Source organism: Typha angustifolia, chromosome 12 (genome assembly GCF_048772165.1).
Source record: "Typha angustifolia cultivar Huaian chromosome 12, ASM4877216v1, whole genome shotgun sequence".
Classification (NCBI taxonomy): Eukaryota; Viridiplantae; Streptophyta; class Magnoliopsida; order Poales; family Typhaceae; genus Typha; species Typha angustifolia.
In genome coordinates, this window is record NC_133250.1 from 1,932,753 (window position 1) to 1,958,631 (window position 25,879).

The 25,879-nt window shown below is 34.8% G+C and overlaps 2 protein-coding genes across 6 annotated transcripts; one reads left to right on the forward strand and one right to left on the reverse strand.

Moving 5' to 3' along the window:
• Positions 1-1,371: 1,371 nt before the first annotated feature.
• On the forward strand, positions 1,372-20,772 carry LOC140772195 (BAG-associated GRAM protein 1-like). Of its 4 annotated transcripts, none has more exons than XR_012106263.1 (18): positions 1,372-1,734; positions 2,275-2,328; positions 2,480-2,577; positions 4,107-4,182; positions 5,171-5,299; positions 5,385-5,431; positions 9,414-9,534; positions 9,666-9,782; positions 10,168-10,197; positions 10,265-10,364; positions 12,171-12,295; positions 14,769-14,900; positions 15,001-15,105; positions 16,363-16,509; positions 16,654-16,707; positions 17,443-17,533; positions 17,633-17,694; positions 20,310-20,332. XR_012106263.1 is itself a non-coding variant. In XM_073114134.1 (18 exons), the coding sequence occupies exons 1-18, from the start codon at positions 1,522-1,524 to the stop codon at positions 20,418-20,420; spliced, it is 1,785 nt and encodes a 594-aa protein (XP_072970235.1). In that variant the 5' UTR covers positions 1,372-1,521; the 3' UTR covers positions 20,421-20,768. The 4 variants fall into 4 exon arrangements, 3 of the variants coding, with proteins under 3 accessions (XP_072970235.1, XP_072970237.1, XP_072970236.1); XM_073114134.1 differs by having other exon boundaries at positions 17,470-17,533; positions 20,310-20,768; XM_073114136.1 differs by lacking the exon at positions 14,769-14,900 and having other exon boundaries at positions 17,470-17,533; positions 20,310-20,772.
• A 1,116-nt stretch (positions 20,773-21,888) lies between these two features.
• LOC140771968 (octanoyltransferase LIP2p, chloroplastic-like) lies at positions 21,889-24,781 on the reverse strand. 2 transcript variants are annotated; one of them, XM_073113821.1, is made up of 5 exons: positions 24,613-24,781; positions 24,327-24,498; positions 23,976-24,240; positions 22,984-23,134; positions 21,889-22,493 (listed from the first exon to the last, which is right to left on the reverse strand). In XM_073113821.1, exons 2-5 carry the CDS (start codon positions 24,488-24,490, stop codon positions 22,168-22,170), a joined length of 906 nt encoding a protein of 301 aa, XP_072969922.1. In that variant the 5' UTR covers positions 24,491-24,498; positions 24,613-24,781; the 3' UTR covers positions 21,889-22,167. The 2 variants fall into 2 exon arrangements, with proteins under 2 accessions (XP_072969922.1, XP_072969923.1); XM_073113822.1 differs by having other exon boundaries at positions 21,890-22,493; positions 24,327-24,529; positions 24,613-24,779.
• Between the last annotated feature and the right edge of the window lie 1,098 nt (positions 24,782-25,879).

Here is a 25,879-nt window from a genome sequence, read left to right on the forward strand (position 1 = left end):
CTACAGTCACATGTGGTGCTAACTTTTCCTACATGGACCACACCATTTTCCTCATTCTCATTGGACGACTTTGAACCTGCGATGTAGGTTGAGAGGTAGATTCCCGGCCAGTATGCCAATTGTTGGGTCTCACATCCTGTTCTCTGTTTAGGCATGAATACATTGTCGGTCGATTATCTAATAGCTTAAGTTTCTAATTTAATAATTTCGACCCTCCATCAAAAAGACTTGGCAGGCTGTCTCAATGATGCCCTTGGGGTTTTCAGGTTGGTCCTTGGCCTACTAATTCTAGCTCGACGAGGGTTCCAGTTCAAGCCTGGCTCAACAAAATTCGGTCCAGCTCAATCCAGACTCGACCTAGACACACATACACATCCTAATTGTGGGCTCGTAGCCGAGGGAGATCTCATATTACTATTGTGAGATCAATTACAAACTATGGGCTACATTAATAGAATGCAAAATTGGGTTTGGTAATCAACATTAATAGCCTCCTCTCCTTATTCCTAATTCCCATCTTTACAGCGAATCCAGCTGCCGATTTCATTTTATCCACAATATTTAAAACCTTCCCATGCACGCGGCCAAACTTTCCGCTCTCGCCTTTCGGCTTGCGGTCACATGCTCCGCCGGATTCCGCAAAAGCTTTAATCCAGAGCCCTTTATATTCTCTCACCTTGTTCTTTCGGGATAATTGTACTAATACCCCTGAACTATTCTCCATTTCTACGCGTCCCCTTCTCCCCCTCATTTGTTTTACACATTAACCCTCCAACTATGAAAAATCTCACCATCGAAATATCAGATGGCCATTTTACTTTTAACTCTCTCTCTTTATTTATTTATTTTATTTTTTGCTCTAAAATGAGGTTAAATTATCCCTATAAGGTCTAAATTAAATCTAGGAAATTATAAATAAAAACTATATTTTTGAGTATATTACAAACGAAGCCTCCTCTTTTTATTATTTATAAATGGAACTATCTATTTGGTGAAAAATATCAAGCACCATATTTTTTGATAGATAAATATAAGTTAATCTGATGATTATGTTAAATTAATTATAAAACTAAATTAAGCCTTCAAAATATAACTTAAATCAGTTATTTTTATGAAACAGAAGAAAGAGGAGGTAGATCATAATAAGATTGAAATGGAGGTGGCGTTGTGCAAAAGAACTCAGGTATCGCGCCTTCAACTAAAGAACCGCGAGCCACCGGAAGTCACTCTCGGCTAGTATGATGATATCATCAAATCAATGGCAATCACGATATTAGTACGAACAACAGGGGTTTCGTCCTAACCCGTCCTTCCTCAAATAAGTAGCTTTCCCTTACTCTTCTCCAACCGTCGTTTCGTTGCTCTCTTCCTCTCTGCTCTCGCCATCTTCATCTTCTTCTTCTTCTCCTTCTCCTTCTCCTTCTTGAACTCATCGAAACCAGAGAAAATGTACTCCTTCGAGCCCTAGATTTTGCCGCTTCGTAAACCGTCGAAAGTCTCGTCTCGGTTTCCACTGGCTAGATGATGGAGGAATCGCCTCTCGGTTTCCTCTTCCCGTCGTTGTGGGAGGCCGAAGTCACCATCTCCGCGGCAATCTTCTTGGTCGCGGTGTTCGTAGTCTTGGAGAAGTCCTCGTCGTCCAGAGGTGGAGATGAGCGTGGCCGGGTTAAATCTAGCAATGATCGGGCCAAGGGCGAAGAGATTGTGGTTCTTGAATCAGAGGGCAAGAACCAGGTAAGACCCTGATATTTGTTAGTTCTCGTGTTTATTTGAGACCTTAACGAAGAAAAATTAAGCTTCTGATTGTCCTTTTCGAGGAATGACGTAATACATATTCAAGAATGCGATTATTTAATAATAGCATGGTTCATGTATTTGAGAGTCATGCATTTCTTTTTTAATCATTACAATACTATAAATTATGTATCTATTTCCATTATCTGGTCCAGCTGTAAGTTAAATGCTACTTGCAATTAAGTCGATGCTCCAAAACAGCACGACTGTGGATTATCTGTCTTCATCGTAAACTTGCACTCGATGCTATTTTTGTTCCGAATTGTGCTGTACGGTCTTATCTTTTATAAACAGAGATGTTCTGGTTCTACGAATCAGTTGTTAGATTTAGCTATTTCCAATTCTCTCACAACTATTTCAGTATCAGGTTAGGTATTTGCATTGGAATGGCTAGTTATCTTTGGCTATATATATATATATATATATTATAATATGCATTTTGTTTCCATGAAACAGTTTTTTGGTTTTCTTGATGTGCAGTTTTCATCTAATTTGTCGAAGGAAGATTCTCAAGATGCTGCATATATGGTCAAGGTTCCTCTTCTATATGCCCAAATTATTGTTTTGAAGTAGTTATTCTCAGTTATTCGCCATTCGTTCTTGTAGCTTGAAAATATCGCTGTTCCATTAAGGTCTTGTCATTTTTTTTCTCTAATGTATATTTACATTTACATTTACATTGTAGTTGGAACTACTTGCTGCCAAGTACTTAATTGGTGCAAACTTGAACGGAACCTCAGATCCTTATGCTATCATTTCTTGTGGTGACCAAAAACGGTTCAGGTGACTTTTATTTTTGTGAACACTGTTTGGCTTCTACTAGCATATATATATAGGAAGCCTTTCCAATAGCCAAATGTTTCATTGCTGCTGTTAAATACAGAAAAGATTCACTTGTAGTCCATGAGGGCCCTTAACCTGAAAATGACATCACTACATTCTGTCAAGTACAAAAAATGAAAAAAGTGAAAATTTGAAAAAGTAAGAGAAGAATCCAGCACAACCACCTGAAAAGGAATTTACTCTTGGTATGATTTCAGTAGCTTTGTGGAAATTGATTTTCTTTTGTCAAAACCCAGCCAAATCCCCTATTATATACAATGCACACCAAAAAACCTGAGCCAACCAAATCGTTTCAATGAAAAAGGTGCATTGTGATTGAATGCATTTAGCATTTCGATTTTCCTTTTTTTTTTGCAAAGAAAAAGAATAAAAGAATTTGAAGTACTACTATAAAGTACCACATTTGCAATTGTATAGATTATTAATCAAAATGCATGAGATATTGACAAATCTTAGAAGATACTAGAACTTAGCACACAAACAAGGACAAATTTTTTCCATTCCAATATGATTGAATCTTCATCTTAAAGGAATTTCTCCCAGAAAGTTGTGGACATTATCTTAGTTTAACCTTGACAATTGCCCTTACTAATTTCCAGAGATTCTATTGTCATTTATTATATTCATAACTAACTTCAAATGTTTCACATGAGATCCTAAGTTTTTCCCTCTTTTGATGGCCAAAGAAATGGCCTTATTGACTTTTGATGGTATTGTGCAATCTTTTTTAATAACTTTTTGACATTTTTTATTTTTATTTTGAAGCATTATGAAAGAAGTGATATCTTTCTGGTTCATTGGCATTACAATTTATTCCTTGCATTGCCACCAGGTTATTAGACTCCAATATGTCAAATTCCATTTCCTAATAAAATCTAATATTTGGGAGAATAATATAGTAACCCAGAAATATTCAGTCATATCCAAGAAAGTAGCCAACTTTCTAAGTAATCGGTGCTTTACTGTATGTCCGCATCTTGTCTTAATCTGATAGACTGGAGGAAAATAGAAATAGTAACAATAAAACAAACATCTATGGTAAATAAACTCATAAGTGACTAATAAGTGCAGAAAATTCTTATTTATATAAGTACTGAATGGTCATTTAACTCCGCATAATCAAGAATTTTCTCTTGCTACTTTCCTTCTCATCTATTTTGTCAGTTAAATTAATTTTTCGATTCTTGTTTTATGTTAGCAAATATTTATCTTCTTTATGTACTTTGGTATGTAAATTTGTAAATGAATTGAATTAGATGATCGGCATTTCTTCATCTCTATATAGAAGATAAATCAATCTGTTGTATATTAGCTTAGCTAGTGGACCTTGATGAAAGAAAAGTTAGTCAAAGAATATGAAAGGCATATCATTTTTTAGTTGTTTTCTTTGGAATAATGTAAGCCAAGATAGTGAAACATGATCAATAAAGGATATTCTAATCAGTTGTAAAATCATCATTTTTATGCAGCTCCATGGTTCCTAATTCAAGAAACCCTTTGTGGGGAGAAGAGTTCATTTTCTTTGTTCACAAGCTCCCTGTCCAGGTTATCTCTGGTTTAATTTCGTTAATGACATTAAAATGCATGGATCTTCATATAAGTTAATGACTTATAAGTATTTCCTTGAATAATGTTATCTTATGAAATTTATGCATGAGGAGAAACTTATGTTTTGGAACTACTAATTTCAAGTAATCCAATTCTTTTGCTAGTCTAGCTGATAGGAAACTTCGTATGTCTCATATATAAATCTTTTGTATCAAAAGGTTGACCTTCTGTCACGTTTGAAACCTAACCTTTTATAATTTGCAGTTAATATTATATTGCCACATTGAATTGTCATCTAAACAAGATTAGAATATAGAATGAAGGAAAACCAAAAATATTCTTCAGACAAACTATTTGACATATCTAACTGCTGCTTGAAAATTTTATAAGGTATTAGATGTTGGGTTAGAGTTCAAAAAATACCTAGAAACATAAAACTGGTGGAATTAGACAAGTGAAACCAACTTGGCCACCAAGTATCGGCATGCTATCCTTGATTCGTTCCAACGATGGCTGTGCCGACCGGCATGGGGTCGACATTTGCTGTGCCGGCGGCATATTGACACGAGGGGTGCCACACGACACCCCCTCTAGCAGCTTCACTGAAAACTTTTCGTCGTCGTTCGCTGTTTGCCGTCACCCGTCGTGCCCGAGGTTGCCAACCGCAACGTGAATGCCCTAGCCCTTGCTCGCTCAAGGAGGAAGACGACCTAAGCGGGTCAGGTCATCAGATCGATTTTGAATAGAAACTTAAGTTGTGGAGCTAGATCCGCAACTTAAGTTCTATGCCTTATGTTTTCTTTCTCGATATTCAAGGGTGCAATTGAATTTCCTTCCATAGGACTAGATCCTTTAGCACCAAATTAGGGGTCATTTATCCACTTTCCCGATTTAACTATTGTATTTGGAAATTGCACGGGATTAAAGGCTGAAACTCTTGAATGTGTATTACATCCTACTTTTGTTTCTTTTTACTGGTTAATAGGTACGCATAGCAATTTATGATTGGGATATTGTATGCAAATGCAAAGTTCTTGGATCTGCCATTATACCTGTTGAAGGAGAATGCCAAACTGGTGCTATTTGGTATAACTTGGATAGCAAATCAGGACAGGTAAATCTCAAGATATGCTACATTTTATTTTCCTTTCTCGGAGCTTAAAGAAAAGGGATAACATATTGAGAAACTTTTCTTTCAGGTTTGTGTACATGTTAGTTCATGTAAATTGTCTGCAAGTTCTGCTAGGTAAGTTCTTGCTTTAGTTTTAGTTGCTGTTCTTCCTTGCTTTTTTTTTTTTCAAGAAGGATTTCCTTGACATCTATTGCACTTGTGTACTTTTCTTTGTTAATTATTGGGATACGGCTTAGTGCGCAAGGTCATTTTAGCAATTTCCGTTGAATGGGCATATGTGATGAGGCTTTGTTTCAGCTTGATAATAGGAGCAAGAATGTCATATTGTCATGGTAGTTAACGTGTTTTTGATGCTTTTTATGCAAATATGGTTTTTGGATGTTAATGTCTAAGTTGGCCCTCTCAAGCAGTTTTCAGATGGCTGGATATTAAATTCTTTGCTCATTAATTATATAACTCCTGCGCAGTCTTAGGGGCAAGATTAGGCTTTAGTCTCTTCTTTTGCGTATGCGATTTAAGAATGCCATTTTCCACCCCATCTGGTTCTGTATATCTTTCTCATGCAATTTTAATTGGGGAGATCAAGTTTCTTATTGACCTCTTCAATTGACTTTGACAATAGGGAAATCTTATGTGATCTCAGACGTATAAGAATAGACACAGTAACATAATGAAGCACAAGTACTGTAGCTATTATGGAATGTGATTAAGGTCTCATGAGATACAATAAAGGAGATGCACTAAACAAATAAATATGGAGGTTATGCAGATAAATGTAGTTTATTCTTATTTTTCAGAAGAAAGAATCTTACAATTAAGAGCATTGTGAGGAGACTTTCTGAAAATATTTACTTAGATATGATGTAAATTTGGTGAAAAAGAAAAGCAAAATCAACCTAATTTAAATGGATAATGTATGTTGTTGGTGAAAGAACTAGTGACATGTGTTACATTCAAAGGGTGACATGTGAAAACTCTTAAAAATTCTTGTCTATCATATGCTGAGATGGGTCTCTCAAATTATTGGAACAGACGTATAGGGATGGGCCTTTCTGCATTCTCTGGGTATTTGTTTAATTCAAAAGTGTTTTGATGGCTCAAAGTGATGGAATTAGTAGTATTTTTTAGGTCAGAAATTTCAAGTACAGTTCACATTGCCTGTGTAAAAGATCTAATATAGATTAAAAGATGCAGGGTCATTCTTCAATGCCACTTGAATGCATTTGCACAATTACGAGTAAAATTTTACATACTACAATTGTTGTGTTGCGGCAGTCACTGGTTAATTGCAACATTGTAGCACACAAAACTAAACCAGTAATGACTGTGTGTTACATTCATAGTTGAATCAGTTGGAACGCTACTTGCCTATATTTAAGAGTATATGGTTTGTCAAATCAGTATGGTCAAACGTAGTGCTGAATGAGAAGTTCGCCACTTTTAATCACTACATAGTACAACATATGTTGGCAAATTGCATGATAATCTGTCTTGTGTAAGCAGCACATAGTCATAGGGCGTGAGAATAAAAAGTCAAAATGATACAGAGTCCATGGATATAGCAGAATGATGGGCTACACTTTTTTGATAAGCCATTGATGTGGTTTGATGTTGCAAAGTTTTTCTTATTCTAGCTATGTAGACTTGGGCTACATGTCCAATCCTGAAAGTGTATTTAAACCTGCCCTTGTCATATTTTAATAAGAAATGCATAGTTCATCATTATCTTGTTATATATCTTATTTATCTTAATTTAGAGTTTGGCTGTGTTACGACAATGAATGCATGAAGAAACATAAGCTATAGTGGGGTCCTCAATTAGCTTCCTCTCTATCTTGAATTCTTTTTAAGCAGTGATGGCCGTGCGAGTGGCATGTGCCGTGCCGTGCCACCATCGGCACGTCTCAGCGTGCCAGTGGCACACATTTATAATGTTTTTAATAAATTTTTAGGATATTTAGAGATATTTTTTAGTCTTTGGTATGTCAATCTTTGATTTTTTGTCTAAATATATGTATTAAAATTTAAAATCTACATTACAATGTTTATTTTTAGATTATTTTTGTAAATAACCTATTTTATTAAAGATAAAACAACAGTTAAATATAAATATTATTCAACACATAATATGATTGAATACATTCATTAAAATTAATATTAATGATTAAACACTCCATAATATGATTGAATACTCTATAATATAATTGAACACATAATAACATTCAATACATAATTGATCATTTAATACATAATTGATAATAGTTCAATAATTAAAACTAATATCTAGTTGAACGTAGAAAGGCGAGGAGGATCAAAGACTTCATTTACTGGCACAAGAATAACATGGAAATGTTGCGTTAAATACTGTCAATATTCTTCAAAACTCATCCACTGATAATATTGCTCGCTATAACATCTCACATAGTCTTCATATAAATAATAATTTTATAATTCTTCGATGATATGATATGAATATTGAATATGCACGAGAACGACCGGCACCGGCACAGGCACAGGCACAAGTACACCATAAGCATATGTAGATTGTAGATATAAAGTATAATAAGGGTGTTGTGGCTCTGGTGGGTGTGATTGATATGATGGTAATGATGATGAACTCATATCATCCGGTGGGTGCACCTCTCCTGATATCCTGCTACCTATAGACTTAAGTCCTACCCTCATCTGACTGTAATCATATTGAGCTTAAGATGGTCTCTTTTCTTTTTCTATCTCTGATAAATTCAGTTTTGTAGTTGTCTAGGTCTGGTAAATGAGTTGTCATTCCAATTTTAAAAAATGACAAATAAGTTGTTATTTTAAAAATGATAAATAAGTTGTCATTTTAAAAATGACAAAAGTTAATTAATGGAAATAAGAAAAAGTTAAAAAAAAATAGGTTCTACATGTCATATCATGTTTGTTAAGAAATAAGTAAAGTTGATTTGATAAAGATTGATTAAAATAGAAAAATTAAAAAAAAATGTCTCTACATTAGCACATGATTGGCATAAGGCTGTACCGGACGGCACGTGGCAGTGCCGGATCGGCACGGCACACGTGCCGGTCAGCATGGATCGGCACGGCCATCCTTGCTTTCAAGGACCACCTCAAGTTCAATCTCGACAAGCAAAACAAGTTAGGTTATTCTTAATCTTACACCAGGCAACGTCAACATATGTGATTGGCCTTTAGCCTTGGTCAGTAATGCCTGTATTTGTGGGTGAAATATGAAACCATGTAATTTACCTTCGAAAGGGGGGAGTGTTTGAGAGAAGGAAGATACAACATTGCCAATCACAATAAAATCATTATTTTCCAACTAACAGGGGACAGCTACCTAAGTTCTGTTTCTTCATTCATTTGTATCTTTGATCATATCATCCGAAGTTGAAAGAACCAGCATATTCTACTCATCATTTTTGCCTTCTTCCCCTTTGGAGAACTGTGCACCTATAATAGTTCACTTCTTATACTTCTATGCAGCCAATGTTGGACACGTCCAGACCATCTTAAATGATATTTTTACATAATTTCCTCAACTTCTCCATACTTATTATGGATATAATTATTCATTCTCTCTTCTCTTTTTTCCTTTTTGGTACTACGCCACTCACTAATTCTAATAACTGAAACAATTGACAATAATAATGATGAAGTGTAATAGTGGAAAATTCAGGGAAGCAAAGTTTGACATCAGTTATTTAGAGTTGTGGTCACGAAAAGTTGGTTCTCTCTTTGTTGCAGGATTTAGCATTGACCTTTTAATTTAATGGCTATAATCTGGAACTTTTAAATGGTGAATTGATTTTTTCCTACAATGCTCATGTTGGATAATTGCTTTTGTGACATTTTATAGCCACCACTCTATGGGCATCTGACTGGCACGCATCTGTGCTGCAATTGTGACGTCAATATCTTCAGTTATTTAGCCTGAGCTCTCTCACAAAGAAACAATTTAATTCCAGAAAAATTTGGTTCAATCCAAAATTAAGCCAAACCCTCATTATGGTACTTCCATATGATTATCTTATATTGTTGGTTCATTCAAGGTGTAGAATCATGAGAGTCTATACTTTATATTTTCTTTCCACAGTTCATTTCCTGGTTTTGTTGGAGTAGAATCATGCCAAAAGATATCTGATAAAAGAGTGCCAGTAGTGGCTCATCAAGACCCTGGGCCTCTACAGGCCATATTTAAACTTCCTCAAGATGAGGCAAGTATTCAGATTTCTATTTTCTCAAAAAAAAAAAAGTTTAAAAGTACAGTTATTTCAGCCAAAAACATAAAATATCTCTATGACTACAATCTATTAACATTCTTTGGCAAATGTTATTATATTTTCAGGTTATTCATCACAGTTACTCCTGTGCCCTTGAAAGATCTTTTCTCTACCATGGGCGCATGTATATCTCCGCATGGCACCTCTGCTTCCATTCAAATGTTTTCCATAAGCAACTGAAGGCAAGTTTATCATATATTTGGAGGTTCATACTAGTTAGTTATTCAGACTTCCATTACTTGTCCATTCTAAACTCCCAAGTCCCAAATTTCAGTATATTCTGGAAGTACTGAGACTATACTAGTCCATTCAGAATTCTTTACATTATAATAAATAATAACTTAGTTATTTTCAATGTCACCCATGCTATTTATCTTATGAAGTAGTGTGAAAACCTTACTAAATGGAAGTAATTTAAGCAGTCAATAATAGTTATTATTAAACATGAAATAAAGTATATTGAAGGTTTAGCATTAGTCTCTAGCTATAATTCAGGTTCAATTATGTTAAACTTTTAATATTTTTGTAGGGTTGTCTTACTGAGATTTCCTTACATGAAATCCTCAGGTGATTGTTCCATTAGAAGATATAGACGAGGTGCGTTGACTACCGTTTGATTTTTCACACATAAAGTTGTTGAAATATCCCCATGTTAGTGATGCAGATAAAAAGGAGCCAACATGCTTTTGTTAACCCTGCAATTACAGTCATTCTTCATATTGGAGCTGGTGGACATGGAGTGCCTCCTTTATGTAGTCGCAATGGTAAGTTGTTGGTTTGTTGAGATTGCTTGTGTTAATTTAAGATGGTCTTTGGTTAAGAACAACCAACTCTGGGATGTTGTTCATTTGAATAAGTGCCAGAGCTTGTCTTAGACTCTACTTCAAAAAGGTATTAAGTTTCAGATGTATAAATTATAGATGAAAATGCTAGGTAAAGAACTGCTGACCTTTGGTGCAACCCAGAAATGTTATACATATGTTGCAATCCTAAATACACTATATATTTTAGATACATATAGATTACAGAAACCAAAAACATTATTTCTTGCTTGTGCATATGCATGAGCCATATTTATGCTTTGTTTCTATGTGCCTCTGTGAAGTTTCTTAACTTAGGTAGAGATGAAACACTGCTCCATATCACTATGAACTGATGAATATGATAACCTACATATTTCTGTAAGATGGGATTAAGTAGCATTAAGACTATCATAATTGTAATCATGAAAAAGCATGAATCTTTTCAACTTTGTATTTCTCGGGGACCGTTTGTGTCTATTTCAGGAAATATACTGGACAAACTTGCGCTTTTTTTTTCAGCTAAAGGAAGAAAGAAATAGCTTAAAATCTTGATCAAGTTATCATGCCATCAGGTTACTTCACTACACAATTATTTAGATATTAGAATATGGTGAAATCAAACAGCCTTTTATAAATATACTTTTAAATAATTCATCTTCAAACTAGGGTAGGAAGAGATGCTTTTCTTCTTTCTCTCTGAGGTGATGATTTACAACAGAAAGACAGGGAAAAGTAGTCATCTACCTAGTCAGTCTTTTTTACATGCTTGGAGCTCTGGGTGGAAGCAAAAGTGAGGAGACTTCCATATAAGTCCCTATGAGTGCACTATTTGGCAAGTCTTTCCTTTTTTATACCCAGATAGTTAGGATAGTGAAAACTTGAAAAGATTCTAAGAGAAAATAGATAATTAGGAGATGGCTGAATCTTATTCCACAAAGAATAGGTTGTCACTGAATATTAACAATAGTGTAATTTTGATAAGCTGTGGCTGTCGTGATTTGTGAAGCACAAGCACGAGGTTTCTAGAGTATATACCTTATACAGGCTGATACTAACATTTATTAGGAGCTGAAGAAAATATTAACTCAATGGATCATGTGTAAGTTAAAGCAAAATTGAAGAACTATATAGATGATAATGCCTTAAGATACAGGTTATGAGTTATGACTAAGGAAGTTTAACAACATAATGCATAAGGATTATACTAGTCTTTTGGCTGAGATATATAGGTATGAAAGCAGAAACAGCTAAAGTTCTCATTGTGTTCATGGGCTGTCACAATTGAGTAGAAGGTTGAATAGAATATTGACAAATAAGTATTCTTTTAGGAGAAGGTAACAGTGCATCGTCTTGGTCGCTACATTAGGGAAGGAGTGCTTAACAATGACATGGTGTGATCTCATAATCCTTCTTATATGGATGTTTCCAATATTGATATAATGGTAAAGCAGACTGCAGAGCATACCAAAGTTATTAATAGGGCATAACAGAAAATAATAATCATCTCAAAAGTGTAGCATAGCCTGATAATAGAATAGGAAAAGCAAATACAAGTAGGGGATTATGCTTTGCTGCATAGAAAAAGTTAAAGTGAATTCTCATTTAACTATAAATTAGAAATTTGTAGAAATATAAGATTATTATTTCCTCATAAGAAAGAGCCACTTTTGAAAGGTTATGTTCTCTACATTGCTATATAAATGTATGTTTATTTTATTTTCATTTGACTATTTGGACTGCTGAGCCATTGCAGTTGTTGATTTTCAGGAAGAGTTCGATATAAATTTGCATCATTCTGGAATAGAAATCATTCATTCAGATGTTTGCAGAATGCAATAAAGAAATACCGGGCAATAGTGGAGGCTGAGAAGCAGGCATCCTCATTAAGAAAGGTTCATTAAGTAGTATGCAATACTTCTGATTTTACTCGGTTCTTTATTTTCTCTTAATGAATAGTGTATTTGTTGGCTGCTGCATTATCTTGAGCAATCACTTATTTTAGGATGCATCAAGCATGATTAATGAACTAAAGTTGTAACCAAGGCATATTGACTATTGATGTGATTTATTTAACCTCTGCTGTGCATGCTTAATGTTTATAACTTTATACCATTCAACAGTGACTCCTTAGCCTTGAAATAGGGTAGGGTTACTATAGGCATGGGTTGCGAGTAAATTATCTCAGTTCTCTCAAAGAACTGTCATTGACCACCTGTACAAACCCATTCCATTTGATATTAAGCACATGTTACTTCAAATAAACCTAATTTGGAGTCTCTTTCTTTTCTTTTCATACTCCTTTACCTTTTGATGCTTCATTTATATAGATTACAGTTAAGATTTTAGAAATCAAAGGAAAATTTTTGTTTTCCGCATATGCCCCAAGTTAAAATTTTTGAGAAATATTAGAGAAAATTATCAAATTAGGATCTAATGGCATGTGTTATACTAATATCTAGTGCTAGAATACTTTAATTTACTTGCTAAAACTTATTTTAAGGTCTTGAAAAGACTTAAAAATGTTTTTGCATATATTAAGCATGGTTCGCTGGATCGGCCGATCCGAATTGGGATTGGTCGAACATGATCTCGATCCAAGCCCGATCCGAATTCTCTCTGTTTCTCTCTTTCTTCTCACTCTCTCTCTCTCTCTCTTTCTCTCTCTTTCTCTCTTTCTTTCTTTCGCTCTTTCTTTCTCTTTTTCTCTCCTTACCATATAACTATTGTTTCTCTTACGGAGAGATCTAGCTTCGGCAAACTTCGATGACGCAAATCTAACTCCAGCGAACTCCTACGAACTTTGATATGTAAAATTTTTAATTAATTTCTTTATTTCTCTCTCATTTTTTTTCATTTCTTCCACTCTCTCCCTTTTTCTTCTCTTTTCTTCTTCTTGTTCTTCTTCTTCTTTTTTACTGCACTATAGTTTTTCTTTTTTTTGTTTGATTTTCTTTCACTCACTTTCTTTCTAATCTCTTCTTCTTTTCAATTTTCATTGCACCATAGTTTTTCGTTCTTTCTTTTCTTATTTTTTGATAAAAAAATTTCTAAATGTTTTTCAGTATTATTAAATAATATACCAATACGTATCGTTTTTTCGAAAGGTCGATCCCAGTCCTGATCTGGATTTTTCAAACCTTGATATTAGGGCTATTTAGTGTGCCAACAACACAACAATTCGGCATGTCATGTGCCATAATACATACTGTGCCGAACCAAGGTTGACAAGCCATGTACCTCTAGTATGACAATCCTTGATCACAAGTAGGCTTTCATTCACAATAGATGATATGTGAGAATGTTTATCTCCACCATAAGATATAGCGACAAACAAAGGCAAGGATTAGGATGGAGGAAAAGGATTCATTTAACTGACTCAAATAGCTGGTTAGTGAAAAATAGGTATAGGAATGTCAAGGGGCAAAATTAGTAAATTATGTAATCTCTTTTCTAGCTAGAAATACTCTGATGATAAGTATGCCAAAATCATGTCTATCACTACTTAATTGCTAAAAGAGAAATTCTGAGATCCATGGCTGCTACTGCTAAATAAAAGCTATGTAATTTCAAGACCAACATCATGCATGGTTTTGGTTGATAAAAATAATAACCCTAATCTTTTGGTGTGGTTCAAATTTGGCCCACCATGTGCCAAATTGATGCAATACCAACTCCTAACTCTTACAATAACGAGATTTTTCTATGCATTGATTCTACTAACTCATTCACATAGTTGTATGTAGCTAGGAATTATGCATTAGGCAGTACTCATGTACAACACTGGCATGGAAATGCCTACACCATATTGTAGACTGCCGAATGATCAAATAATAGTTATGTTAGCTTGTCCGTGTGACACGAAACGTAATTTAATCTCTTTTCATTTTTTTCCTACAAATTTCATTTAAAGGACTTTTTATAGTATCCTTCATTCATAAGTCGATATTATAGATTAAAGGGAAATTTACCGAAATACTATATGTTTTGCTTTTGTTATCATTCAAACTCTACTATATGGATATTTCTAGAGAACTTAACTATATATGCAAATGACCTTTATACCCTTGAGTAAGTTTTTTTAAGATTTAGAAATAATAGAAGAACCAGTTTTTATGTCAAATGAGGGGTATTTTTGACATTTTAGTTTTTATGTTCAAAAGCAAAGGAATATTCTCTATTCCATTATCTATTGTTAAGTTAAAGTTAACTAAGGGTCTTTTTGAGACATTAAAAGCAAACTCCAAGGGTTAATTATAAATATCCTATGGTAGGTGTATGATAGTTAAAACAAAACATAGGGTGTTTTTGATAAATTTCCCTAGATTAAATGTTAATACTTCTTTCCTCTTTTTTGGTGGGTGGTAGGTGAGAGCACAACCAGTCAGTAGCTCCGTAAGATGTAATGTAAATGAGGTAAACAGTACCGAAGTGAACATCGCAGTGACTAGAAAGATCCAAGCTTTCATCAATGAAGATATTCTTGTCGATGCAGTCAATGTATGAATTTTATGGATAAAGTTTGACTGCGTGAATTTTATGGATTAAGTTTATATCTGAAGTTTGTTACTTTTGGTTAACTATGCCTAAATTCTTCCAGGTTGTCTTCCCATGTACAGCTGAGCAGTTCTTTGTTGTTCTACTGAGTGATAACTCGAAGTTTTTTGAGGAGTATCGCTCTGCTAGAAAGGATACAAATCTTAATGTAAGTTTTCTGCAGGAATGCAATATCTGTTTTATTAATAGAAAAAAAAAACTTGTTAGGTCATTCATCCGTATGATGTTTTATTAGTCCTTGGATGTGATTCATTGTTAATTACAGCTGTGCAGTTTTTCCTTCTACCTTCTTTCTTTTTTTACCCTTCGATCGTTCCTCTCTACTGAAGCTTCGTACAGTAGCTCCTTAGCATAATTTATGGTATGGTCTTCTCTGATAACTCTATGAGCTTGAGATCTAGAAGGTCTAATCTTTAGATAATGACCAAAGCAAAGATGGCCATGCCGGTAGTAGCATGACACTTGGAACGGGGAGTGCCATACGAAGCCGTGTCGACCAACACGGCATGTGGAGTCTTTTTTTTAATTTTTTTATTTTCATCAATCATTATCAAATCAATTTTAATTTTCGTGCATGTTTAATATTCATATCAAATCATAGGATAATTCTAAAATTCTTTTTTGTATAAAAACTATGTAAGACATTGTAATAAGCAATACTATCAGTGGATGAGTTTTTGATGATTATCGACAATATTTAGTACAACATTCTCATGTTATTTTGTGCTGGCAAATAGTCTTTAATCCACCTCATCATGCTACATTCAACTAGATATTAGTTTTAATTCTTAAATTATTATTGATTAATATTATGTATAAAATGTTATTATATGTTTAATTGTATTATAGAGTATTCAACCATATTATGAAGTGTTCAATCATTAATATTAATTTGAATAAATGTATTTAATCATATTATGTGTTGAATAATATTTATATTTAGCTGCTTTTTTATTTTTAATAAAATAGATAATTTACAAAAATAATCTAAAGATAAAACATTATAATGTAGGTTTAATATATATATATATATATATATTTAAATAAAAACCAATGATTGACATGCCAAAGATCTAAAAATATCTCTAAATATTCTAAAAGTTTTATTAAAATTATTATAAATGTGTGCCAGTAGCACGTGCTGTACCGATGGTGGCACGGCACAGCATATGCTACTAGCATGGTCATCGTTGGACCTAAACGCCTAACTATTTCCCAGAATAAATTTATAAGCTCATAGTTCGAAACAATCAATAAATTGAATTTATTAAATGGTGATTGTTCAGTGTTTTTGAGCAATAGAAAGCAATGATCAATGTCACTTGTATAATACAACTTGATTTTGTAAATTTATGCTTTGACAGAAAGTAACAAATTTTTATTCTTTTATGGTATTCTTTCCCAGCTAAGCAAGTGGTATATCTCAGATGAATATGATGGTCAAGTCCGAAAAGTGACCTTCAGATCGCTATGTCATAGTCCCTTATGTCCTCCAGACACAGCGGTGACAGAAATGCAACACATTGTTCTTTCAAATGATAAGAAATCATTGGTGCGGTTGGAGTATCTCCACAATATAATTATCTAGTGCAATCTGTTTCAGTTGAACTTTCATGAATTTACCTTCACTTAGGAAGAACAATTTTTATTGGTTTCCTTGACACCAACACAATTTTGTTTTATAATACGATTTCAGGTCTACGAGACAATGCAACAGGCGCATGATGTTCCATTTGGCTCCTACTTTGAGGTATTAACCAGATAAAGTTTGCTTTATAGAAGAAGAAATTTTTTATTTTAGTTGGTTTTGTGTTTCTTTGTTCCAAACTTTTGGCTGCAACATTTGAAAGAGTATTTGCTAGTAATAGTTGTTATTTCTCCTGACTTACTCTTAGTCTCCCGATCATACGTAACATATTATTAAAGTTAAGGTATTTTACGACTCATGATGTATCCTTTTTTCTTTTCTTTTCAAATCTTGGAACTTGGCGAGCTCCTCAGGACAAACCTAGTCAAATCTTGAGCTCAGGAGACTGACTTAAAAGACTAATGAGAGATTGAAGAGCACTAGGAATTTAAGCTTTAAAATAAAAATATTAGATCTTGTGACCTTCTTCTGTTAAGTTTTTTTCATGGTTCCAGGATATGCGACATCAACTCCCTTCAGTTAATTTTTTGCTGAAATAATCTAATTACAAGTATTCATTAATTCATATTCATACAGGTCCCAGCCTTGGATTTCTTTAACTACTTTGAATTTGCTCCTTAAAGACAAGGATGGATAGTAGCTAGATTTTAAGTTAAAGCTTCAAACTATTATGATTTTGATAATCATTTTCTTCCTCTGAGAAGAAGTTAGCTTTACAGACATTAGATTTATGAAGTTCAATATTTGGCAAAATAAAATTTGGCAAATAATTTCTATTCTAAGTTCATAGGACATGTTCAGACTTCAGCGGAATGATGAAAATTTTGTTTTTTGAAGGAATCATGATTATGGAAATTGTTACAGATACACTGCAGGTGGTCCCTTGAAACAAATTCAAAATCTTCCTGCCTGTTGGACATAAAAGTTGGTCAGTTTCTTGCTGAATCTATTTTACTTGCTTATACTTTTTTCTAGCATTTATAATTTTATACTACTGCTAGTTTTATTTGTTGTCCACCTATGGTAGGTGTAAATTTAAAGAAATGGTGCATATTACAGTCTAAAATCAAGTCTGGAGCCACCGAGGAGGTATGCTTTTCATGATTCCATCATGTTTTGCAGCTTTGAACTAGTTGATCAGATAACAGTGAGCTCCTTGTTTTTCACCTGCTGTTTCTCTTTTAGAGATAGTTGTATATTCACTATTACACAATGTGCTGCTGCTATTTAATTGAAGTTCCATATGAACATTGTATGTGACAACTCCCACACACATTCAAAGTCACATATGCGCACATGCTTGTGCATATCCATTCTACATAAAATTGGAGCATCTTGTGCATGTTCTATGAGATCAGGTAGAAATCCTAGTAAACATGCACAAGAAAAAGTTTAATACTGTCTAAAACATGCACAAGTAAAATCGAAGACATATATTAAGAAACCTTTATAGAGATCTCTTTCTGCTTAAACAATGAAAATTTGATCTGATAGAATTTTTTTGCTATGATCTTTATTTTAGAAGCAATTGAAATATGTTATTTTATGCAATAAAGAAGACATTGTCACTCTCAAGGACCATCATGCTAGAGGCACAGCCATATTGGCCTTGGCTCATCACGGCATGTATCAAGGCACGTGCCATTTAAGCTGTTGGCATATAGGATGACCTCGATATGCTTATAGATAATATTTACACCTTATTAGGGCCTTAAGGTAGGTTTTAGAGGTTAAATTGAAGTCTTTTGACATTAGCTATTGGTGTAAGACATACAATTTCTTGTAGAATGTGGTGGATCTACTTGAATCATACACCAATTAGATTATAAATTTATAATCTAATGATTTTTCTCAACCATGGGATTTTTTTTAATTGGGGCAAATAACTTGGGTACATCAAATTTCCCATTGATATCTGAAATTTGAAATGTAATTTATAATCGTACAGATCAAGCACCAACATAACAGAGATATTAAAAGGGATAAAAGAGTTTCAAAGTTCAGTCTCTTCAAAGATGTGCTCACTTCCTAGTAGCACAATTTGGCAGTAAGAAACAGACTTCTAATGTACCAGGACTCTTTGGATAACCTAAAATAAGCCCTAATTCACACTATTTAGGACTCCATTAAAAAAAATTAAAATATTCCTTTGGTATTGTAAACTGCTACAGTATTGATCTATAGTGGAACTGTGTGGCACTACTGTATTTGCTACTGTAAAATCAGAAAAGAACAAAAATATCACTGATATTGGTAAATCTAAAAATTATATAGCAACGATCCACTTGCCGTTGATCTCGTTGCTGCTTACCGTTCCCGTCGACGTTATCGTCACCTATTGTTTGTGTGCCCAAGGTCGTCGATGGAAGCGCTGATAGCTTCAATGCAGACTCCCTAGTCCTAGCTCAAATATGAAGAAGGCTTGAATGGGTCGAGTCAGGTTAGTTTTGAATAGAAACTTAAGCTACGGATCCTATTAAATGGACAGAGTAATCAAGCTTCCCATCTTTTTTTTTTTTTGGCAAAAGATCTTGTTTGTGAAAGTAAAAATGAAGCCACAGAAATAAGTTATTCCATGCATCCTTTCGATCGGGTGCAGGGGCTGGTCCGGGTCATGCCTTATTCCTAAGACAAAGAAGCCCTCCTGGAAGCCGCATCTACAAGGCGCTTATTAACCAATATTAGATCTGCAACTTAAGTTGTTATTAGAAACTAACCCGACCCGACCCACTCAAGCCTTCTTTCTCCTCGAATTAGGGCTAGGGCATTCACGCCGAAGTGATCAGCGCCTTCATCAAGAACCTCAAACACACGAGCAATGGGCGACAACGGTGAGGTCAATGACTAAAGGTGAGTAGTCTCTCTCCTCTTTTTTCATGCCGATCTTGTGGCACGGGGGCAAGTGCTGCAGCATGTGCCGTGTTGTGCATGTCGGCATGGGCTGTGCTTGTGGCACAACCATCCTTATTATATAAACTTCACTAGACTTTTATCCTTTATTACATTTAGACCTATCCAAGTTTGGTGTCGACCTCTTTTAAAGTACTTATCATGATGAAATGTTTGGGTTTTTATCCTTGTGCCTTATCCATGTGTATTTTCATATGCTAGGGTGAAAAGAACTGCAAACTTTGTGCATGCATAAAGGACCTTCACATCATAAGTTTTCGTCAAATGTAATAGTGATGAACTCATAATGATATTTATCAAGGTTAATGGTGATAAGAATAACAAGAATAGGCATATCCCAAAGGTGACAGAAATATTTCTGATAATGTTAGTTCTACTGATCAAGGGCCATTGTTTCATCAATATGACAGTTATCCTGGTCTTCTTTATTGCTTGCATATAGGTTATTTCTTGTCTTTATGTAATCACACTTGCACTTATCAGATTGTCATACTTAGTTGGTGTATATCATGTACGATAATTATGTTTTTTTAGTTTGGATGACCTACTACAGATTTTTGCACCATTTATTTCATTGCAAATAATTTCTGAAACCCAACTCATATTTATAAACCAAGCAAATGGCTGAAGAAGCTGTTCAAAATCTGGAAAGTTAACCTAAATTTTATCTTAAGGAACTTTGGAAGGTCAACAAAATGATACATAGTTATTGACACATTGATAGATGTAGATAATATTGGAATAACAGAGATACCTCATATTGGATGTTTTATCTTTTATCATCTTTGCTGCAGTATAAGAGAGAAGTAGGCCAGATTTTGAAGGCTGCTCGTGCTTACGTCCTCAAGTCTAAGATGGACGAACCAGCAGGCTCTACATCATCAATTCATGATGATTGCAAATGACTGGTGTATTATGTGGTTCTGCTGGATGTACATATATCTAATGTGTTCTCACATAGAAAATAACTTCTGACACTGAACGCAACAAGTGCATATCAGCATAGGTTTATGAATCTTAAAGCTTTCGGCCTAGTCTTTGTGAGGTAGTTATGATTAACTCAGATGCCATTGAGAAAGGCACTTTCGCCTGGATATCTCACTTGTAGTTTACATTCCATATGTCGTATGTTCCAATAAATTTGTCTGTCATTTGACTTGTCCAACCAAACCAGATATTGGTCCTCATGCTGCTATTTTACACCGAGGTTTTTGTGTACAAAAATTGATTTGTGTGTGTGGGTTGAATTGTGATGTCTTCAGAGAAAAGGGCCCTGTACTCGTAAACAAAGGATAAAAACGTGCTTTCTTTGTAAATAACATTGGCCTGCATTGAAGATATAGTTCATCAGGTTCAGCAGTCAATACCTAGAAGTTATTTCAATGGAGATATTCTAGTTGACTTGCATCCAAATCAAATATAGTTCTTCGCAGCAGTTGAAAGCAGGATAACGATCTAATAGCAAGGTCTAGCAAATTTGACAGAATCATCTTAAATCGGACTTCTCAATCTGGATATTCAGATGATCTCGCTGATGAAGTGACTCAGACAATTTCTGCTCACCAGAGGTAGGTATTGCCTTCAGATAAAAATAAATTAAAAATAATAATTAGCTGGAAATGTGTCCTTCATAATACTGCAAAAGGTTAATTCAACACAAAAATTTGACGAGTACTGTGTGACAATGGCGGATCTTAATGCTTCTTTGAACAATTTGAAAGTGTACACTCATTTAGAAGAGGCAACGGTTCCCCAGTATATGATTGACAAGAAGTATTAAATAGTGGTCATCTATTGATTCTTTAAAAAACAATAGGAATATTTGCTGGCTGACATAACTAATTTTTTGTTGATAGGAAGATAATGTTAAAATGCCTCCTTTTGATTGGAATGTTATACAAGATTCGACATTGGAATCTGGTGTATGTTGAGTATAATCTGATATGGATTGAACTTGATTCAAGCAACGCTCATATAAAAGTAGTTGTTTAAGGAGTCAATTGTTTTTATTTCTTTAAATAAAAAGCTCAAGTCAACAAATTAATGTAAAGGAATCACACATGAACACAATATTCGTCACTATGCGTCCATTCCACAAGTTCGAGCAAATGGGAATTCACATAAAGCCAGTAAATATCCGTTTCTTTTTCGTAGAAAATTCCACAGTGCAGAGTATTCTCTAATTTTCTATTCCCATATATATATATAATAAGTTTATTCATATCTCAAGAAGAATTACACTATATCTACCTACCATATTAATAGAAATTGACTGAATTCAACCGGCTCCTGCGATTATCAAAGGTGATTTTTGCCACATACAACTGAAGAAAAAGGAAAAGAAACTTCAAAAGGAAGGACGTTGACATTTTGCTACTAATGCGACGCTAAAAAACCAATCACTCTTACCAAACCACAACCTATTAAAGCGACAAAAAGTTCATCAAATCAAGAACCTTAAACTGATCTAAGCTTTAATTCAAATAATTCCGGATACATATGGAAGATACACTTGCAGAAACGAGGGTCTTCTCTTCTTTTCTCTCATTCTGATGATACAAGAGCTGCACAGTGTATACAACATATTGAAATGCTTCACACAATTTCGAGAATCTATACAAGAAGATGATCACTGTCCATATAGCTGAACTGCTATGCAACTCTGTTTGCTCCATCTTCCTGAAGTGAAAAACCATCATGATCTATAATAAAGTCCAAATCGGAGCTTGATTTGTACTCGAGGGAAAGCTGGAAAACTTCCGAGAACTCTTTAATTAAGGCGTCATGTGTGATGTCCATTAAAATCTTATCAGATGTCATTGTTAGGAACTCCTTAAGAGTACCAACTCCACGGTCCCGTATGCCGCAGGGAACAATATGCTGAAAAGGACTTAGATCTGTGGTAACATTCAATGCCAAGCCATGATAAGTTACCCATCGAGACACACGAATCCCAATTGCTGCAACCTTCTGGTTTCCTTGAAGAAATTTTAAAGCCACACACAAGAGGGAAAAGGAAAGTGTTAAACCAGCATGCGAATGCAGGAAAAAGAAGGGAAAAGAGAAAGCATATATTATGAGGATTCTGAATCGTATAGATTATAGACAGACAAGCAACAAAATTTATATTTCATGGAGACAAATGTAGGAAACATCAAACAACCAATCTTTAAGTCTGCTTGCGGGTGTTTATATTTTTACTCAATCCCAAACAACTCAACAAGTCTCATAGCTTTTATATAGAGTCCCTCTATTAATTGTTTTGGCTCTACCAGAAGATATGTTATAAATTTGTCAAGTAGGCAGCTGGTTGTAAAAGGACATGATTTCTTTGGAGCCTTCTCATCTGCTCTAGCAGACCCAAAGAGTTATCACAAAAGAACTTAAAATCCCTAGTCAGATAGGCATATAAAGATTGATGAATAAATAATTGAATGTGAAAATTATCACAAAAGAACAAAAGCGTACCAACCCAAACTCCGGTAAGCCCCTCCATTCTTGATGCCTTGATAGAAAAGGTTGATGAAAGGACTCGAATAATGACTTCTTCAAGCAACCTAAGGTACCAATGTAGATCCATTTTGTGATACCGCAGATTGATAATAGGGTACATAACAAGCTAAAGATGAACAAAAGGAACACAATAAGAAGCGAACAACAAAAGCACAATAAGAGCACTAATATGATGGTTCCAGAACCAGTACAATGGCTATGTCATGGCCAGTTATTTCTTTTCTTTTGTTTCAACATTATTTATAACATGCAACAGTAAGCAAGGGAGATAAAGTTTTAATGTATAACCTTTTCCATTTTCTTTCTCTCTTTAATCCTGGGTACTTCTTTTTTCTCAATGGAATACTTTTGTTAAAGGAATTCAAGTTAAAGAAACATTATGTAAAACTAGAATGGGAATGTGGCCATTGAACCAAGTCTTAGATCAACATAAAAAGCCAAACAACTCATTTCCTAATTCCTAGGTAGAAGTACAATTAAATTATACAGGGATGGATGTACACAATTTATACACAGTAATAGCCAAAACTCTTCTCAAAATGAGTACATAGAAAAATAGAGACTTATTTTCTTTAGACAGTAAGTGATCAATGAGTCCTTTGCAAGTGATCAAATGAATGCATCAGAAGCATAATTTTATTTTATTCACTTATACAATAAGAAACCATAAAATCATCATTTTCAGTCAATCAGTATGTTATAGTCCAGGAGAGGAAATAAGACAATTTAAGTCCAGTTGGTCCTTTTATATTACATACATCAATATGTAAAATGAAATTAATTAGATTGTAGTTTTGAGCTCAATCAGTCAAATTGATGTAGAAAAGGGAAAGCTTGCTCTAGTTTAACACGAAAACACTCAATTCTCCACAATAAACATTACCGCAGTATACACCAGAAAATGAAACGTAGAACAAATCGTATGAGGAAAATAGTAGAACAAGAACCTGTCCAGGGCCATGGTATGTGACCTCCCCGCCGCGTTCAGTTCGGTAAATATCATAAGGAGCATTTTGCAGATCAAATTTTAGGTACTTCTCCAGACTTCCAGTACCCAGAGTATAAACAGGAGGATGCTGAAGACAGATCAACACATCAGAGTGGTCTTCATCTCTATCTAGCATCAAATGCCTCCTTCTTACGATCGACTTCTGCCAAGACCAAGCCTTTACGTAGGGAACCAGTTGCTTGTAGAGATCAAAACATTCACATCTGTCCAGGAATGGAATGGAAAGTTACAGATCTTCTTAACAATTTCTATTTGATCAAAGGCATGCAGTAGAAATCTAAACACTTACCTCCTCTTTGGCCGATCGCTTAGGGCAGCAGATCCAGTTGCCTCACTTTGATGGAATCCACGGATGTTCGCAACCCCGAAAGACGTAGATTTCCGGTGATGTGGCTCGTCTTTCGGATTGTAAGGTGGAGACGGGGTAACAAGTCGGGGATTCGTTAAGATCATATCTATATCTTCTTAGGAAGAGGAAACAATTCAAATTCCCTGATTGATACGACGGAAAGGGAAAATTTTACAAACTAAATCTACAAATGCAAGATAAAAGAGCGGGTGAAAAATTAGGCAACCTTTGTAGAAGATCTGAAATAGACGGCTTAGAGGTTCATGAGGAGGCAAAAGACGGAGAACCCGAAGAGGGATCTAACGATGCGATCCACCGATAGCTTGTAGATTCGATTTACTACGGAACTCAATGCCCACGATGTGAGACTAATGGGCAGTGTGATTTCTTAGAGCCCATTTCTTATCTCCTTACTATTGACGGACCCGACCCGATTCAGATTAAATTCGGATAAACTTTTTTTATCTGATCCAGATATGAGCTTGGAATCTTCCTTCCATCCTTTATCCACAATTGTTTGCCGGTTCTACGCCTTGAGGGAATTAGGTTTACTTGATTAGGAATGAGGCCATCGGGCAAGCAAAGAGATTGACTCATCCGGTTGCATCTTCCTTACAAGACAGAGAGAAAAAGGACTTAGAAAGGTTAATACGGAACCTAGAGATGATCCTAAAGGTCTTGTAATAGTTTTTAGGTTGGAGAGGCATCAGGAGGTCGCCTCAGAAAGAAAGAGAGTATCATCAGCAAACAACAATAGTTGAGTGATCATGCCTGAGACCATGCCCCAGGTTGAAAAAGTTTGAGGAGAATCCGTTTACCATAGTGATTGCTTTAGAGAGTCCAATACAGAGTCGGATCCAATCAACCCATCTAGTGGGGAAACAACTAGCCTTGAAGATGTTGAGAATGGTATCTCATTCGACACAATTAAAAGCCTTTGAGAAGTCTACATTGATTAAGATCCCAAGTCAATCACTCCCGAAGGTCCACTCCACTAGCTCGTGGGCAAGAGCAAAATTAACAAGGATAAACCTACTCTTGATATATGCATATCGGTATTATATGCATATTGGTACTCTAGGATGAGGTCCTCTAAAACCGCTTATCCTATTAGCTAGTAAGGACCTTTGTTATAAACTCTAATTCAAATATATACGAATTGAGCAAATGGTTTAAGAAGTTGTTCTCCCTCTTCTATTTGAATTTTTTTCATAATAATGTCCGTTGTTTACGAATTGTTCAATACTTATTATGTTCTTCTCATCTTCTTGGCAAGATGTCGATAAGTCTTGATGTCTCTTTCAACAATTCCAAGTGTCATCGTCCTTCTTTGGTTAAGAGCATCACTCGTGCCTTCCAAGGGGTGAGTCTATGGAAATTGGACTCTTATTCGTTATGGGTTAAAATTGTTTTCATTGTAGATGGAGCTTGAGCTATAATATGTTTCAATTAATCTTTTATGATCCACGGTTATACTTTTGGGCTATGTTTTC

Coding starts and splice junctions, on each gene's coding strand:
- LOC140772195 (XM_073114134.1), top strand. CDS start 1,522: ATGATGGAGGAATCGCCTCTCGGTTTCCTCTTCCCGTCGTTGTGGGAG. Junction 5,432..9,413: donor TTGTCTGCAAGTTCTGCTAG/GTAAGTTCTTGC, acceptor TTCTTTCCACAG/TTCATTTCCTGGTTTTGTTG. Junction 10,198..10,264: donor CATTAGAAGATATAGACGAG/GTGCGTTGACTA, acceptor TTAGTGATGCAG/ATAAAAAGGAGCCAACATGC.
- LOC140771968 (XM_073113821.1), bottom strand. CDS start 24,490: ATGATCTTAACGAATCCCCGACTTGTTACCCCGTCTCCACCTTACAAT. Junction 24,241..24,326: donor AGCGATCGGCCAAAGAGGAG/GTAAGTGTTTAG, acceptor ATTCCTGGACAG/ATGTGAATGTTTTGATCTCT. Junction 22,494..22,983: donor GCTTACCGGAGTTTGGGTTG/GTACGCTTTTGT, acceptor AATTTCTTCAAG/GAAACCAGAAGGTTGCAGCA.